This window comes from Dipodomys merriami, unplaced genomic scaffold (genome assembly GCF_024711535.1).
Source record: "Dipodomys merriami isolate MVZ:Mamm:240054 unplaced genomic scaffold, mDipMer1.0.p SCAF_49, whole genome shotgun sequence".
NCBI classification, from domain to species: Eukaryota; Metazoa; Chordata; class Mammalia; order Rodentia; family Heteromyidae; genus Dipodomys; species Dipodomys merriami.
The window spans coordinates 859,235-877,872 of record NW_027206057.1 but is presented as its reverse complement, the minus strand read 5'-3'; the positions used below and the strand labels follow the sequence as shown (position 1 = coordinate 877,872).

Sequence of the window (18,638 nt, the reverse complement as noted above, 5' to 3'; positions counted from 1 at the left end):
AGCCTTGAGATGAAAAGCTGAGGGACAGCGCCCAGACCCAGAGATCAGGCTCCACAACCAATAAGAAGAAAAAAAAAAAAAAAGAAAAGAAAAGGAAAGAAAAGGAAAGAAATAGCTTATAGAGAATTCAAGGAAGTAGAAAACAATCCTCCATAAATGGATACAATTTGTGACAAAATACTCCCTCTCCCCTACGCTTGAATTAAGGGCTTCTCATAGCTATGTTTTTTTTTCCTCCCCCTCTGGTGTTTTACCACTTGTCTGCTAGGGCTGGCTCTGGACCAAGATTCTAATACCCCAGCCTCCCGAGTAACTAGGATTAACTCTTAAAATGGTACACTCTTTCAATATATTTAGTTAACTTACTGTATATATCAGAATCATCTGTTAATATCCACACTTTGAAGTGACCATCTTTGCTAGCTGTAACCAAGGTTATAGGTTTTTCAGATTTTTCTGCATTAGAGAAACAGAGAGCTGTAATGTGGTCATCATGTGGCATGGCAATCTTTGTGTTAAGAATAAACCTAGTAGGAAGGAAAACAACACATTTATTTGTACATTGGGATAATACGATATTCTATCATATGAGTCTTGTAAAAAAATGTTCCCAGTCATTTTTGTATTTGTTTTCAAATTGCAGCTTATGGTTTAAAATAATGTCTTTAAATGGTAACTTTTCTGTCCAACATCGTAATAATATATAATAATAAATTAAAAAATATATTATATATATAATATATTATATATAATATATTAAAAAATAAAATAGTGTCCTTATTAAGAACTAACACAGAATGTTGCTGAAATTGGTTTGGGAAAGATCTGGTCAAGGTATATTGTATACATATAGGGACATGAATATGATGGAGTTTATTTGCATGTATGTAAAGCATAATGAAACCTGCTGAAATGGTTTGAAGAGTGAGTGGGATGGGGGAGAATGATACAAAGAGTGAGATTGATGGAGATATCTTGTATACATATACACATGTGGAAATAATAACAATGAAACTCTTTTCTGTAACTTCTGTATGCTAATAAAAATATGTAGGAAAAAAGTTCCATTAGAGAAATAACTCCCTTAAATCCTAAGTCTACCAAGATGAAAGATCTTAAAGAGTACTACAGCCACAAAGTGGAAACTTAAATTTGTACTCTGAGATGAAGTGGCTGTGCATGTAACATTACCCTTGTGTTTTCTTATTGAAGACCCATAGCTTCATCTGCAATTCTGGTTCAGTTTCTTTCTTTTCTTGTCTCTCCTCCACTGTTGCAAGCCATTTGCCAAAGCAACCAAAGGCAGCCTTTGTTAGTTCAATTTGGATCAGATCATCATCATTGATATATTCTTGCTGTATAATATCTAACTGATGGGGTTAAAAAGAGAATAAAACAATCCTTATTTAACTAAGTCCATTTGTTAAAGCATTTCAAAAACTACTAACTAGAGTAACTTCTAGGATCTACGGTAACAGATTCTTTTATATACAGTCTCATTAGCTCTTTGCCTGAGATGGCATGGAACCATGATCCAGAATATCTATGATTATAGAAATGAACTACTGTGACACTAAAAGTTAACTGTCATATATTAATGTTCAAGTAAAATAGGTAAACAATATTATGTGAGAAACTACCAAATAAATGATCTGATCACAGGGATAACTGTAAAGAACTTCCATTGGTCTGAAGGTTAGTTAATAGAGGAAAATCTTACATTGTATAACTGCTTATCCCTCTGGAGACAATAAAACTGCAGATGACCAGGCTTTCCATTCAAAACTAAAGCTTTAGTTCTTGGGTCAATTATCAAACCGGTAAAAATATTCCTATCTGTAAAAGAGTCAACAAATGATAGCTGAAACAGATAAACATTTACTCTAAAACATATTCCAAATGTTCTGGCTTCTCCAATACCTTTCACTAGGCCTTGAATCACTGCAGATGCATCAAGGTTTCGGTGAATAACTGTTATCTCTAAGGGGGAAAAAATTAAACATATGTCAGAACTTGTCACTTTGAAATATGACCAATAAAATCAATTATATCAGGACTAGACTTTGAGATTTAGTTAAAATATCAGGGGTAAGAATAGTAGCTTTTTTGTCATAGCCTTTATTAAGATTTAATAAGTTGTGCCTATGAATACACTGAGTGTTCAGAAACTACATATATCCATAATTTATATATTTAAATCAAGTTTACATAAAAAAGACAATTTGAATTAAGTCAAACTACTAATGATGGTTCAGTTACCTTTCTTTTTGAAGGCAAAGGAAAGCAATGGGGCCTTGATGTAGGCTGAGAAGTAACAGGATGGCCAATGTTTTTGCAGAAATACCAAGCCTGCCTCTATATCTATCAGAATCCACAGGATTTCGACTTTTGCACTGAGATAATGCCAAAAGAGAATCTCAAGATATTGTTTAAAAAGTTATTATATTTAGAAAAACACCTTAAATCATCCCACTTTAGAAGATTTTGTAAATGTAAGTGGTACACCAATAACTAAACACGGCCTTTTATTTTCATTAATTATCTTACACTGTTCTTAGTGTTGGCTCTTAATATTTTCATTGTGATAGATGCTGGCTGGTTTATGGCACTGCACAAATTACCTTTCCTCATAGTAAGAATTTAGACCTGTCAGGTGCTGGTGGCTCATGCCTGTAATCATAGCTACTCAGGAGGCTGAACTGAGGATCAGGGTTCAAAGCCAGCTGGGATTGACAGGTCCCCAGGAGACTCTTATCTCCAATTAAACACCAGAATATTGGAAGCGGGCTGTGGCTCAAAGTGATAAAGAGTGCTAGCTTTGAGTAAAAGAGCTCAGGGACAGCACCCAGACCCCAAGTTCAAGCCCCTTGACCAACAACAAAAACAAAAGAAAAAAGAAATTTAGACTTACTATTATCAGAATGAGAAGTGCAGAACAAATCTCCTGCAGGTGAGACAGAGATATGCTCAATAGTAGCTCCTAAGCGGGGGAGAAACTCCTTGTTCTTCTCTGTTGCATCTCGCCACTCTACAAGTACACTCTCACGGCCACCACTCAGCAAACTGGTGCCTTGATACACATCAAAAAAATTTAAAGGAGTGTTTTTGGAGAAAAAAAAACATAAAAACAAAACAAAACAAAAAACCAGGATAACATCTCCATTTTTTTTCTGTCATAAATGTAAATTCATTGCTAATATACAAGTATTTTTATACCATACTTAACTGAAATTTTGTTTGTGTACTGTCACCAATTTAACTATATAAATGTATAGGCTACAATGTGATGTTCTCATATGTGTATGTAAATATGGTCGAAATCATTTTCCATGACCTAGATCTCTAGTGGTCTTAAAAACTGTTGCTATCAACTGGTTTTTCCTTGTAGATGGCATAACAATATGGACATGTTTTTGATGTTTCAAGAAAGTAAGATGCATTTCTGCGCAATTTGTGTGAACTGACTGCATCTTTGGATTCACTCTTGTCACCAAAGCAACTTGTTTGCATGATGTCTGGATATAACTATGCTGCAGTCATAAGATTTCTGTTTTTTCTCTACTTATAAAGCTTCACATCAGTAGAACTTGGCTCATATTATACAGTACTTAATGTATCTTGGTAATCTTGCTAGAAGTTTTAATGTATGCTTTCTCACGTAATACCCCCAAGAACTCCTGTACCCAACTTTCTTCCTTTTGTTTTCCTTTTTCTCTTGTGCTGGTATTGGACAACTGTTTACAATATGTAATGATCAAATCATAGTAATTATCAATACTTAAAGTTTTCTTTGTAATGAAATACTCAGAATTATCTCTCCTAAGTACAGTATGTGCTATAGTGATCCAATAATTTAACAGAGGAAATAATCAACATAAAAACATTTGTAAATAGCACAACTGATAAGGATTAATATCTAGGATATATAAAAAGCTCAATAGCAAAAACAAAACAAAAAAACTAAAGCAAAGCCAAAGTCAAAACGAAGCAAAACAAACCAAACAAAACCTAAACAAATTGTATGTAGAAAATAAAAATAAAGCAAAATCAAAATCAACCTGTATGTATGATACGTGAAAAATAGGCAAAAGACCTGAACAGATATGTCCCAAAAGAAGATACACAAATGGCAAACACGTATAAAAAGAAAATACCATTAAACATGAAATGAAAACTAAAACCACAATCTGATAGTTCCCACTCCAGTTAAGACTGGCTAGATATTACCAAAAAAGCAAGAAATACATGATGGAGGGAAAACTTTATAGCCATAACAGAAAACATTTACGTAGACATATCTTTTTAGAAAAACTAATAGTTTATATAAATGTTTATGGTTGTAAGACTTTATCATAAACATACTTTGGAAGTTTTATGGGCTTTGAAACCTAAAGTATAAAGTATTGGGGTGAAAAAAAAGATAAAGTATTGGGCTAAGCAAAGACTAAAATGCATGGACCATAAACAAGTCATTTCAATTTGTGTGGCCCATGCAACTTTAAATCTCTCAAATTATAAATACCATGAATTAAAACACTTAACTCATATATTTCAAAAGTTCATTTTAGGCTAGGCATTGGAGGCTCACGCCTGTAATCCTAGCTACTCAGGAGGCTAAGATCTGAGGATTGCGGTTCAAAGCCAGGCTGGGCAGGAAAGTCCGTGAGACCCTTATCTCCAAATAAACCACTCAATACCAGAACTGGATCTGTGGCTCAAGTAGAGTGTTCACCTAGAGCTGAAGAGCTGAGGAATAATGCCCAGGCCCAGAGTTCAGAGTTCAAGCCCCATGACCAAAAAAAAAAAAAAAAAAGCTCTTTTAATTAGTTAGCCTGCACTTACCTGTCACTGAAAAAGCCAAATCCATAACCATATCATGGTGCCAATGTAAACATGTGTACATATATTTCTTCTCATCACTAAAATTCCTCCTATTGGAGAAAAATAAAATTCTTAATTTGATCCTAGGTGTGAATTAGGAAAACAGCTAAATGTAATTAAATCCTAACACCTAGCTTTTTGGTCTTAATGGCAAAAATACACTTTTATTTCTAACCAATCACTTCTACAAACAATATGGCATTTCTGCTACCTACTACTGGGGTATAGCTAGTATACTCCAGTATTGTTACTCTTTCCCTTTGAGATAAAGCTGAAAGAAAAGTTCTCTTCAATATAATAGTAATAGGCTACACAGAAATTTTCATTCTCACTGTAAGCTAGTAGTATGCATGAAATTAAGAACATGATAATAAAAGAAATGGAGGGTGCTGCAACACCTAACATATTATCAGCAATAGCTTTTCAGTATGCCCTTTCTCCTGGACCCAGAGAAGGTCTTGTTCTGCAGGACTAGTGTGAAATACTATAAAAATGGACACTGTGGGTTAACTGACCAAAGGCGAATTTTGCCGTCCATATGACCAGATGCGATGCAGTCTTCCTTTGGGTGGCATGCTACACATGTAAACTCATTCTTAGCATGCTTCTTATTTTTTGATGATGATAAAGTAAATCTAGAAGAAAAAAATTTCCCTTGATTATTAATGTCTCTTAAGAATAATAATGTAGGTTTAGGAGTCTATACCTTATCAAACAAAATTAGCTGCCAGATTCAATCAATTTTGTTGTTCCCCTTCCATTTCCTAATTCAGATAAACAAGTATACAATACACAGGGTACCAAATTCAAATAAAGTGACAACAGTGGATAAACCATAGGAAAAAGAAAAGAAAAGGTTCCTCAAAAGACTCCACATAGAGCTTCCCTATGACCCAGCAATCCCACTTTTGGGCATTTACCCAAATTATCACAAACAAGACCATACTAAAGCTACCAGCACAACTATGTTTATTGCAGCATTATTTACCATAACTAAGATATGGACCCAACTCAGATGCCCCTCAGTAGATGAATGGATCAAGAAAATGTGGTATATATACACAACGGAATTCTATGCCTCCCTCAGAAAGAATGACATTGCCCCGTTAGGAAATGGAAAGACTTGGAAAAAATTATATTAAGTGAAGTAAGCCAGGCCCAAAGAAACATAGGTCCCATGGTTTTCCTTATTTGTAATAACTAGTATATGTCTGAGTCAAGCAGAAAAGGTCAGATAAGTTGATGTTAGGGAAATGAACCCTAAGATATGTATTCAAATGTTTTTTTCTTTCATGCGATTGTTTCTAACATATTTATAAGATTATTTCTTTTTTGCTTTGTATGTCCCTCCCCTGTGGTATAACCCCTTATATCTCCATTCTTTCAATGCCCTTGTTCTACAATCTCTTCTAACATGAAACTATTAACAACTATGAATTATAGATGAGGATGAAATAAAATTATAGCAAGCTCTTGAATACAAAAACAAAGCTATAGAAAAGGAGTGTAGCTCTTGAATACAAAAACAAAGCTATAGAAAAGGAGTGTTTACCTTGATGTTGCTTTCTTTTTGAAAAAATAAACGGACAAATAAAAGTCCCGTACTGCAGCAACATATTCTCCCTGGTGTTTTAAAGACAACAGTTGTAAGAGCCAACATTCTTTAAAAGACTGCATTAATATAAAATATACTTTCCTCTAGCCACAGAATGAATAAGACTTTTCAATTAAGACAAACTTAATTACTAAATCCTAAAACTAGATTCACTAGTTTTAAGTTTAATGATTAAATTTTGTTTCCATTAAGGCATACATACAATAAAATCACCACCACAATCTAGACTACTTCCTTCACCTACAGATGTACCCTTGTTCTTCTTTAGTTATTGCTCAGTGTCCTCCCCATCAATATTCATTTCTATCATCACAGCCTCTTTTCTTCCCTGTTTAGGACTCTCTGGCTCAGTATCTTTCTTTAAGTTCATCCACACTCTTCTATGTATTGTTAATTCCCTTACCAGTTCAGTAATATTTCACAGGAAACACATCTCACAATTTTGTTTTTTTTTTAACAGTTGATATTTGGGTTACTTATATTTTGGAACTATTATGAATAGTTATTGCTGCTCTCATCATTTTGTGGCCATGTTTTTATTTATCTGAGATTGGAATAGCTTGGGTAGAAGTATTTAATTTTGACAACACTTAACAATTTCAGTGGACATGTAATGTTTTGGTAAGCTATTAATATAATTGATAGTTAAAGATATAGAAGGATATTAGTAATGTTCACAGTATTTTCTTTAGCTAACATAAGCTAATAAAAACAAATATTTTCTCTACTTGGAGAAATTAATCCTTTTCAAAATGAGTAATGCTACAAAATCTAATGATAAAGTATAGATTCCAACTAAAGTGATACAGTCTTTTGATGGCATTTAACTTTAAAATAATAAAGTAATTATTACAGGGAATAACTAAGTAAGAATTACCACTACACAGTATCTGTACAAAACATTTTAGTATACACTCATGCCTTTATGTTAAGTTGAAAAAGAAAGATAACATTTCTAATCCTAAATTCTTTTGGGAAAAGTATTTTATGTATGTTAAAAAGTTTAAAAAAGAATCCCTAATTGTTTTCACTAGAGAGATTATTATATCCAAATTTTCTATACGGGAGTATAAACTATAGATAAAAAGGCCATATTTTCTTTTCTTTTTTTTTTTTTGGTCAGTCATGGGGCCTGGGCACTGTCCCTCAGCTCTTCAGCTCAAGGCTAGTGTTCTACCACTTGAGCCACAGTGCCACTTTTCTGCTTATGTGGTGCTAAGGAATTGAACCCAGGGTCTCATGCATGCAAGGCAAACACTCTACCACTGAGCCACCTTCCCAGCCCCAGGCCATATTTTCTTAAAACACACAGTGTAAAAGCAAACAACTTAAATAGCTCTTCGAGTGTTTACAGGGCAATAGTTAACACTCTACAAAGTCTTAAAAATTCATTCTATAAATACATGTTAAGTAATGAAATAGACTCCTTAACACTCTACAAAGTCTTAAAAAATTCATTCTATAAATACATGTTAAGTAATGAAATAGACTCCTTTATTAACAAAACTACAGTAATTCAAGGCAATTTTAAAATCACTATAATAAAAATAAAATTATGGATAAAATTAAAAAAACTAGCAAAACAAATTTACCTCATTTCCAAAGGCAATGCACTTAGGTGACTGGTTTATGTAATCCAAAACAAAAGACAACTCCTTAGCTTCTACTTCCTGGCTTGTTGATTTGGGCAGTTTCACTGAGACCAGCTGAAATACATCTAGCCAAAAGAAGCCATATTACTTTAAAACTTCTCTAAAGAAAGTGAACATGTACATTCATTGATATGAATCTATTATTCAGTACTAGAAAGCCAAGATTTTAAAGTCCATTCAATGCTAACACTTAAAATGTACCTTACTTGAATATATGTTTTAGATGAAAGTCTAGTCCTACAATTCTATATACACATATGTCCTTTATTTGTAGAAAGAAAAATTTTTGTCTTATACTGGTGCATCCTACACTGAGAAGTATCAAATTGAGGCTTAACATAAAGATGAACTATAGGGCTGGGAAGATGGCTCAGTGGTAGAACGCTTGCCTTGCATGCTGAGGCCCTGGGTTCGATTCCTCAGCACCACATAAGCAAAATGAAAAAAGCTGGAAGTGGCACTGTGGCTCAAGTGGTAGAGCTCTAGCCTTGAGCTGAAGAGCTGAGGGACAGCGCCCAGGCCCAGAGTTCAGGCCCCACAACCGGACCCAAAAAAAAAAAAAAAAAGATGAACTATAAATAAACAATACATGAAGATGAACTATAAATAATCAATTAAACCACCAGAAGCAATAAACATTCTAAAGTTTTCAGAAATACTATGGTCTTGCTGCAACTTCATAAGTAAGTTGTGGACATACTCAAGTTTCTGATTTCTTATAACTTTCCCTTAGAATAAAAATCTTAATAGCCTAAAGCAGTAAAGTAGGCTTGCCAAAACAGCTATACAACTTATTCTTATTCCTCTAGAGACTCTCCATGAACATTTATTTAATATGTATTCCTTCAACACTAACTCTACCCCCCTTATTATTTTTTGAAATATTTATTATTGTATTGCATTATATGATCATTGCAGTCAGTTTGCTTTTGGAACTTACTGTTTTGTTCTATTCAACCGTAAAGTATCTGAGCACATGGTTGATGCTCAATTAGCTGTTGAATGACTATAGTAAATACAGATAAGAAAGAAAACTAAAAAGATCACATGTAAATAAAAGACTAATTTTTTAAATATCAGAATAGCATGTTTCAATATGACTTCTACAATTTTCTGACAGAGACTCTGGATTGGGGCTTGAAACACAGAAAGAACAGTGATATAGTAAGCAAACCAGCTAACACAGGATATTTACAAGCCCAATTCACATTTCTGTGTAATATATATCCAAGATTTTAATATGCTAGGTGCCCATAATATGACAGTTCTGCAGTTAACAGTGGATCCTATTGTGAGTAGAATTTTCAGTTAACTAAAAAGGCTAATGACCAAGGTATTTCCTTTAATATCAGTAGGGGGTTTTTGTTTGTTTGTTTTACACCCTTCTTTGCACATGAGACCAACTAAGAGCATTTTAAACAATTAGGTCCCACCATAGAGAATTTTAAGGGGAGGCCATGGCTGTTTCTCATGTGCAACTCTGGTTAACAATGACTGTTTTTTTGGGGTCCGGTCATGAGGCCTGAACTCTGGGCCTGGACGCTGTCGCTTAGCTCTTCAGCTCAAGGCTAGCGCTCTACCACTTGAGCCACAGGGTCACTTCCAGCTTTTTTCTTTTTGTTTATGTGGTGCTGAGGAATCGAACCCAGGGCCTCAGGCATGCAAGGCAAGCGCTCTACCACGGAGCCACCTTCCCAGCCCCAATGACTGGTTTTATAGGTACGAATAACAACTTTTTCTACTAGCAACTATCCTTTCAATATAGGAATCATAAAAAGAACACAAGAAGATATCAAATATTAATGATAAGCACAATCACTGGGAAGGTATTAAAAATGCACTCTACCTCCCAGATATAATGAGTATTACTGTGAGATTAGCAATGCAAATTCTCAGTATCCACACAGACTGAAATTGAGAGTCCATGTATAAGACATATATAAAACAAAACTTCAACATGGAAAAACAGTATATTTGAGGTTACACATTTGAGAAGGCGATCTAATTATTTGTTGTGCAGTCCTGGCTGGCCTCAAACAAACACTCCTCCTGCACAGCCCAGGTTGGCCTGAACACACAATCCTCCTGGCTCCTGCTTTCCGAGTGCAGGCTTTACAAGCATGTGCCCCTACATTTGTTCAGAACATCTTTTTGAATGTTCTTTAGAAGGACCTTTTGATACACATAAGACAACTAACCTTATTATTCCATTTCTTTTTATCTATATACTTGACATTATCACTTATTATCAGGAATGGCAATAAATGACCTTTAACAAAAGAATATTTCGCCTTCAGAAAGTTTTTGTTTTCCTGCTGCTAGGGACTGGATCCAGAGCCTTGAATATGCTAGGCAAGTGCTCTTGTACTGACCTACGTAACCCGTCCTTGTATTTTTTTTTTTCTTTGAGACAGGGTTTTACTATGTAACTTGCAGTGTAGGTCAGGAAGCTTTCAAATTGTAATTCTGAAGCTCCTGTCTCATCCTTTCCAGTGCTCAGTGTAGGCCTACTGCTTCACTCACAGCTCAGACTACTTTAAAATGACCTTTTAAATCTTCAAAAGAAATTATGTTTAGCTCCTTTTGGACTTTTACTATTCACAGGTTACTTAAAAGCCTATGACATAGAACTTACAAATGTTTCAGCAAAATACCTAAAACAAACAAAAATGTAGTACAAAAGAGTCACTTAGTTAAATAAACCATGAATCAGTCTAGGAGACTGTCCAGTAAACATTTTCAAGACGCTTTGTACTTTTAATTCTGAAGACAACAATATTTTTATGGTGGATACCACAGAGCACAATAGCTTACTTCAATTCTGGAATTAGAAAGTTTCTTTGGACATTATATTTCTTGTCAAAATTCTGTTGTATCACATTCTCTTATGAAAAAGTTATTTGTAACCACTGAAGTGCTCTGATACATGGAAGATCTAATGAGTAATGCTCCAGTGATAGTAAAACTGATCAATCTGGTCATATTATTAGTTCTTAATATGAACCAATTTTCTATACCATTTGACATAATGATTCTAATCCAATAAATGGGCATTCTGTAAAGGATAGTGATGCTTAACAATTACAAGATTTAAGCTGGGCATGGTAGTTCATGGTTTGTGCCTGGAATCCTAGCAACTCAGGAGGCTGAGACTGGAGGACTGAGGTTCAAAGCCAACCAAGGCAGAAAACTTCAAGACTCTCAATTATTGAGAAAAAAGTCAGACAGAGATCTGATCTATTACTTAAGTAGTAGAGTACAGCCATGAGCAAGAAAACAGAGTAAGAACTTTCTTGGTGGTTTTTCAAAACAGCTTGAAAATTTGAGCTAGGTTGAATATCACAACTATATATGAAATTAATTATTCTTTTTGTATATTGAAAACTGACAGAAAGTATCCTCAAATAAATGTGAAAATGGTGAAAGCAATTTAAATTCAACTCTGGAAAGTTTGAAAATAAACCCAAAATGTTGAATTCTGACTAGCTGTAAAATGTAAAGAGATACTTCATAACATATAAAAACAAAATGTATTATACCATACCTGACTCTTCTTCATTTATTATAGTAAAGACAGAATCCTCAGCTTGGGCAAGAGAAAAGAGGGAATGAAGCTTATGCCCAACAATGAAAGTCTAGAAGACAAAACAAACAAAAACCACACCATATTATTATCTATTTCTGTCAGTAGAGCTTTAACTCACACAGGGTGGGGCTATTTTACAGCTTTGCTTACTGTTGAATTCTCATGCAGGACCTGGCATAAAGGGGACAATCAATACATGTTTACTGAATTTTCATAATTTTGGAGCATACAGATCTACCTGACTTTTAAATAGCTATATAGTATAACAAGAGAAATGTGCTATAACTTTAAGTGATATCAAGGTTGTAGCTAATGTTTTTTTAACCATACAAAATGCAATGTTTAAAGTACTACAAATATAAACCATTATCTCAATAATAAGACTCTTATAGGTCAGTGTTGGAAAAATCTATTTCTTCATCTACAGTTTTACCCTCAATATAATATCCATTTTTCTGCATTTTACCTATCACTGTTTTTTTCCCCTGCACCAATGTGCATGCATTCTGGCTAAACTGACAGGGAAAAAAGTGCTGTTGCTTCAGACATGCTGGGCGTATCTACCACTGAATTATATCGCCAGTACCTCTGCCCAGAGTTTATAAATGCCTATTAGTTTTTCTTCAATGGATTTTAAATTTTTTGGGGGGATAGTACAGAAAACACCTTTGGTATTTTTTACTAGTCTTTTTTGTTAAATAATTTATGCAGTAAAATTTATGCATTATGATATATGAACTTTGTTCAGGAAAAAGGAGGTCTGGCAGAAGAACATGTTGTCTGTCATATATCAGGAAAACTGAAGATTAATCCACATACCTTTATCAAAATGCCATCTAGATAGTCCCACAGTTTAATTGTGCCATCAAAGGAACAAGAATATAGCTAAAGGGTTAAAGAAGAAAAGATTAAAAATGGGGTTCTATTAAGAGATGAACAATTAACTGCTAATGCAGAAGCAATCTGTTTATTAATTCATAGACTTTATACAGGTTAATTATAATTTCTAAATTCTGAAAATCTAAAATAATACTTAAAAATGTTTAAGACTTTAGAGCATTTTGAACTTCAGTTTTTTGTAGAATATTTTTTTTTTTTTTTTACCAGCCGTGGGGCTTGAACTCAGGGTATGTGAACTGTCTCCTGAGCTGTTTTGCTCAAGGCTAGTGCTCTATAACTTGAGCCACAGTTCCACTTACAGTTTTTGGTGGTTAATTGGAAATAAAAGTCTCATGAACTTTCCTGCCTAGGCTAGCTTTGAACTGGAATAGTCAGATCTCAGCCTTCTGAGTGGGTAGTAGCCAGGGCCTGAGCCACCAGTGCTCAGTAGCAGAACAAATATTCTAAGTTGTTCTGAAACTCCACAATCTGAAACACTTTGGTCCCAATTATTTGGGACCAAATTATGTGTACTGCTTTTGCAAATCAGATAATCTTTTGGAGGAAATAATTCCATCAAACTGAAGGTTTAACTAAACTGGAGGAGAAATATCAAACATCTTATCTTAGAGCTATGAAAAGCAGCAAAAATGTATTTCTATTTCTCAGAGTTCAGTTCCTTTTCATTAGCTACATTGCTTTCATCTTACATATACATTCTCAAATGATCAGAAAACATCTTATGTTGCTTTTTAAGAATTCTAATCTGGGCTGGGAAAGTGGCTCAGTGGTAGAGTGCTTGCCTCACATGCATGAGACCCTGGGTTTGATTCCTCAGCACCACATAAGCAGAAAAAGCCGGTAGTGGCACTGTGGCTCAAGTGGTAGAGCACTCACCTTGGGCTGAAGAGGGACAATGCCCAGACCCAGAGTTCAAGCCCCATGACCGACAAAAAAAAAGAAGTCCAATCCATCAAAAGGAATAATCTTTTCGTAAAATGAAATAGGTGTTATGCACATGTAGGCTGTGCAAACAGTATTAACTTTCAAGTCATTAAATGTCTGTATTCATTGTAGGCTAGTAACCAATAATTTCGGACATCAGTCTGTGGACCAGACGGTGGTAGTGACAGAAGCCCTTAGTAACAACTGAGTTTATTTTTGTCCCAAGTGGGCTTAGTTTCACATAAGTTATATTAGGTGCTTTTTTGTTGCTCTGTGAAAATATTCTGTTTGTAAGGTTTATAAAGAAAAAGTTTTTTTAAAAAACTAAGTGGCAATTTTAGGATTTATACCAATATGGAAATTCAAAATATAGAAATAAGAAGGTATTTGGAGTATTACCTATTAAGTAAATATTATCTATTAAGTAAAAGAATTATATTAAGTATAGATGGCATGGTCACTACATATACAATTCAAAAGCATGAAGTGGTACAATATACAAGCCAAACATATATTCATTGTCCAATAGTTAACACGGAAATATTATGACTCCTAAATCCCCAGATCTCTGCCCTTTCACTTCAACAAACCCTTGTCTGATTTTATTAATGTCCAGTCACCTGAAATAGAACTTTTATGCAATGAGTATATATATATATATATATATATATATATATATATATATATATATATATATATATATATATTTGGTCTGGCTATAAAACTTACTAAAACATACTTTAACAAGTTTCAGTTTTAACCAAAATATATTTTTTACTTTTGGCCCTTAAAAACATTAGTTTTTAACTCATTTAAAGATGAGGAAGAATGATAGGAGTGACACTCATCAAGTTAAGCTGTATTTATAAACTGACTTCTTGAACTGAAATTTTTTGGTACAATAACTTTAAAAAAAAATCCAAAAGCTACATATGGTAATAAATCTTGTCAAATCATCAGAAAACAGAATAAAAAGTATAACTAGTCCCAGTAAGAAAGCTATTTATGATTTTTAAAAGTAGCTCACTTAAGTGTGGAAAGGATTGATCAGTGTTGCTTTATTCTTTATTTCTTTTGTGATTATGTAGCAAAAGACAATGCAAATCCATTTTACAGCAGCAATAAACTTTCAAGTTGGTTGTGACTAATCTTTAAAACAATAGCAATACCAAAATGCCATTGAAATAAATTTATAGTAGTTTTGCTGAAATTTACAAATACATCTTTGGTATATTCCCAATACCAGTGGTGTAAGAGGATTTGAGAAAAATCTATAATCAAGAAATTCATTTCACTACGTTTAAATTTCAGAACTTCAGAAACTCATATAGCCAAGAATATACACTTCAAATAACACCAGTAAGCATCCTGTGGAGCAAATGTTTCTCAGAATACACAACGGGCATGTAGTTCTAGCTCCTGACCTTACTTCTATAATTAGTAAAAACTAAAAATGACCTTAAATTAGAAAATTAACAGATTTCTTCCTGATCATAACCAGCAAAATTTCCCAGAGAAAGTTCCCCAGACTTCTGTCAACACAAGCTGATGTTAAAATAACCAAATGTAAAGTGTTTGGCACCTGAAGATGGTTGTTGGGGTTGAGTTGGATTCCAGTTACCAGATTTCTATGCCCATGTAGTGTGTGTACACACTCTTCTGTAACTGTGCTATACACTTTAATAAAGTCCCCAGAGACACAGAAGATATACCTGGGAAAAAAGAAAAGGGAAAAAACAAAGACTTTCACATACTTTTTGAAGAGTATAATCCTTTTATGGACCATTACAGAAATAACCACAGACAATATTTCCTTCAAAGTAGTTAATACTGTACATTTTAATTTGAATACTGCTTAAGTTTATGTGGGGAACATCTAAGATTGAGTTGTTCCTTAACTCAGAAGAGATTTCTGAGGCCAATGTTGCATCTTTTGCCTGTCTGTAGAAAAAGGTTATACAGAATTATTCTGAAAGCAAAGTCTAACCAAGCTTCCTGGACACATCAGTAAATGGATGCAGTTTTTCATTCCCTATTATTTTTATTCAATGGTCCTGCTAACAGTAATAGGTTCTCATGATCCCAAGGGTTTTTATGGCTCACTGTGGACACCAGCTGACAAATGATAAGTTAAAGGCTCCGTTTAAATAGATGAGGTCCAGGCTCTCTTGGGTAACAGTAAAAAAACTTCCTTTTCTTTTTCTTGTTACAAAAAGGCTAGTTTCGATTTCTTCCTCCAGCATACTGGAGGAAGAAACAGCATACTTGAGTGATATCAGGCTTAAGAGGTAGAACTACAGAAGTGGAGGTGTGGCTCAATGGTAGAATGTCAGCCTTAGGTAAAAAGAGGCAGAACTCTAACAACTTTCTTTATGCCTCAGTTTCTTCCTGATTCTTAAGATGTTAACAAAGCCTCCTTCACTTCCAAAAATCGATTCAATGTATGTATGTGTGTGCATTCGACAACTTCCATTACACACACATTCAACAACTGTCTTGGACCAATAGGCCAACAAGCAGGAGAACACTTTCATAAAATACAATCTACTGTCCTAAGACGGAAAAAAAAGTTTTTTTTTTTACAAGGTATCATTCTATCTTAAGTGTTTTGAAAACCCATTTTTCATTATTTCCATTATAGGAGCTACAATGTAGCAATAGTGGTGACATCTGACCTACGCTGGGTCATTAAACATGCCAGACATCCTAAGAGCTTTATATACAGGGAGCCATGTAATCCTCCCAGAGTAATCTGTGAAACACAAAAGAAAAAAACAGGAGGAGAGGTACCAATATATATCTGTGCCTGTGTGTCTGAAGGAAGAGGGTTCAGTAACCTTTTGCGACACAGAAGACAGGACACTCTTTGGGGTGGGGTGGTCCAGACCTGGACCTGGATCTGGATCACTGTCCAGCCATCCCAGATCCTAAGTGATGCTAGACACGTGGGCCCGCCTCGGGCCCTCTCAATCGAACAGGAGGCTCAGTCTGGGGATGCAAAGGTGCGCAACCGCAGCGTGCGTGACCACCCTCTCCCCTCCGCGCGCAGCGGATGCTTCAGCACCCTGGGGTCCCCAGCACGCGCGACCTCCGCCGCTGCAGAGCTCCGAGGAGTCCGGGGAGCGCCTGACAGCCCCGAGGCCCAGGCCCCCACAGCCTCCCGCCCTCGGCCCGGCACCCTCCTACTTAGAATCCGCCGAGAACACAGCTCTCCTGAAGTTCAGCTCGCTTCCGCCACAGTGAACCACGCGGATGCTCTCCTGCTCCACCATCTTCGCGCGCACACGCAGTGGCTGCCGACGGCGAGCTCCGCCCCTGACGGCTCACCCGGGCCGAGGGCGGGGCGTGCCTTCCCGGCCGGCCCGCCGCCGGCCCCTCTAGGACGGAGACTCGATGGTGGGCTGGAACTCTATGGTTGGGCCCAGCGCTCGCACGGCCATCTTTTATTTGTGCAACGTCGAAACAAAACATTTTTATTTCTTAATAGTGAAAGCAAAGCAAGCGGGCAATTGAATCCCATGAGGAAACTTCCCTCAGCCGTCGTCAAAGTCGGCCTTTAGGTTCGGCCGGAAGGCAATGGTGTCACGTGACTTTCCGCCCCGCCCCCGAGATTCTTGTCGTGAGATATGACGTAAGCACACCGCGCCCGTTTCGCCGTGTTGCGTTCTCCGGGAGGACGGCAGCGCTCACTATTCGTACAGCTTTTGCGCCTCTTACTCATCAGCCGTCGCGCTAATATCCTAAACACTTGCCCAGGATCCCCACAGAAACTCCGTGGACTGGGGTAGCTTCTTGTCGTTGTTGTAAGTGGGGTTCCTAAACCGGGCGCTAGTGACTCACGCCTGGGCTCCTAGCTCCTTCGGCAGCTGAGCGCGATAGGTCCCGGGTTCGAAGCCAGCCCGGGCAGCAAGGTCTGAGAGACTTACCTCCAAGTAACCGTCAGGAAACCTGAAATGGCGCTGTGGCTCAAAGTGCTAGAGCACTGGCCTTGAGCAAAATTGCTCAGGGAGAGCACCCAGGCCTTGAGTTCGAGCTCCAGGACTGGCAGAAGAAGAAAAAGAAAGAAAAGAAAAGAAAGTGGTTTCTTGGTCTGACAGCCTAAGATTGTGCCCCAACTCCCTCTACATAGGTTTCTCAAGGAATTTTTTTTTTTTTTTGGTTGGTATATACTTGGGTTTTTGCTTCGTCACATTAGTGGAATGTGACAAAGCCCTGAACTCAGTATGTAGGTTTCTCTCTTACCAGTCCAAGTTTTCTTTTCTTTTTTTTTTTGGGGGGGGGGTCCGGTTGCTGGGCCTGAACTCTGGGCCTGGGCGCTGTCCCTCAGCTCTTCAGCTCAAGGCTAGCGCTCTACCACTTGAGCCACAGTGCCACTACCGGCTTTTTTTTTTTTTGCTTATGTGGTGCTGAGGAATCGAACCCAGGGCCTCATGCATGCAAGGCAAGCGCTCTACCACTGAGCCACCTTCCCAGCCCCCAGTCTAAGTTTTCATGTTAGACATGTATCACTTTCATGTTCCCTGTATATAAGAGGATGCTTATTTTTAGTCATTCATCTCTAATATTTAATACCTGTGCTGGCTCTGAGCCACCACTAAGGAGAAAGAGCCCTTGCTGGCTTAACCGAAACAGATGCCTTTACATTGCACAGTTTGAGGTCACAAAATGTGTTCACTCATGGGAAAATAGTTTATTTTCAAAGGTAAAGGCATATCTTTAGGAGGAAAAGTAGGAGGAAAAGGCTTAGTTATGGAGGAATCGGGGACATGAATAAGTCTGAAGTGAATTCAAAAGAGAATGGATGGAGATAAACTAGGTATTGAATATGTATATAACTCTTGAGTTTTTCTGAAAGGAAAGAACTGTCTGAAGTTTGAAGTGGAGATATATTTAAAACAGATTTCTTTTTTTCTTTTTTCTTTGTCAGCCCTGAGATTTGAACTTGGGGCCTGAGTACTGTCCCTGAGTCTCTTTGTGCTCAAGGCTAGCGTGGTATTACTTGAGCCACAGTGCCACTTTGGGCTTTTTCTGAGTAGTTTATTGGAGATAACAGAGTCTCACAGACTTTCCTGCCTGGCTT

The 18,638-nt window shown here is 36.5% G+C and overlaps 1 protein-coding gene across 1 annotated transcript in view; it reads right to left on the bottom strand.

The window, feature by feature from the left end:
* The window catches only part of Wdr75 (WD repeat domain 75), a 30,983-nt gene extending 13,878 nt beyond the window's left edge, over nucleotides 1–17,105 (bottom strand). The window contains exons 1-13 of the mRNA XM_069995627.1: nucleotides 16,745–17,105; nucleotides 15,141–15,270; nucleotides 12,554–12,619; nucleotides 11,693–11,783; nucleotides 8,089–8,213; nucleotides 6,434–6,504; nucleotides 5,397–5,516; nucleotides 4,843–4,931; nucleotides 2,912–3,070; nucleotides 1,921–1,980; nucleotides 1,721–1,836; nucleotides 1,192–1,370; nucleotides 367–527 (exon numbers count right to left, since the gene is read on the bottom strand). Coding sequence (XP_069851728.1) covers nucleotides 367–527; nucleotides 1,192–1,370; nucleotides 1,721–1,836; nucleotides 1,921–1,980; nucleotides 2,912–3,070; nucleotides 4,843–4,931; nucleotides 5,397–5,516; nucleotides 6,434–6,504; nucleotides 8,089–8,213; nucleotides 11,693–11,783; nucleotides 12,554–12,619; nucleotides 15,141–15,270; nucleotides 16,745–16,830 — 1,453 coding nt within the window. The 5' untranslated portion in view covers nucleotides 16,831–17,105. The remainder of the gene's footprint in view (nucleotides 1–366; nucleotides 528–1,191; nucleotides 1,371–1,720; nucleotides 1,837–1,920; nucleotides 1,981–2,911; nucleotides 3,071–4,842; nucleotides 4,932–5,396; nucleotides 5,517–6,433; nucleotides 6,505–8,088; nucleotides 8,214–11,692; nucleotides 11,784–12,553; nucleotides 12,620–15,140; nucleotides 15,271–16,744) is intronic.
* Between the last annotated feature and the right edge of the window lie 1,533 nt (nucleotides 17,106–18,638).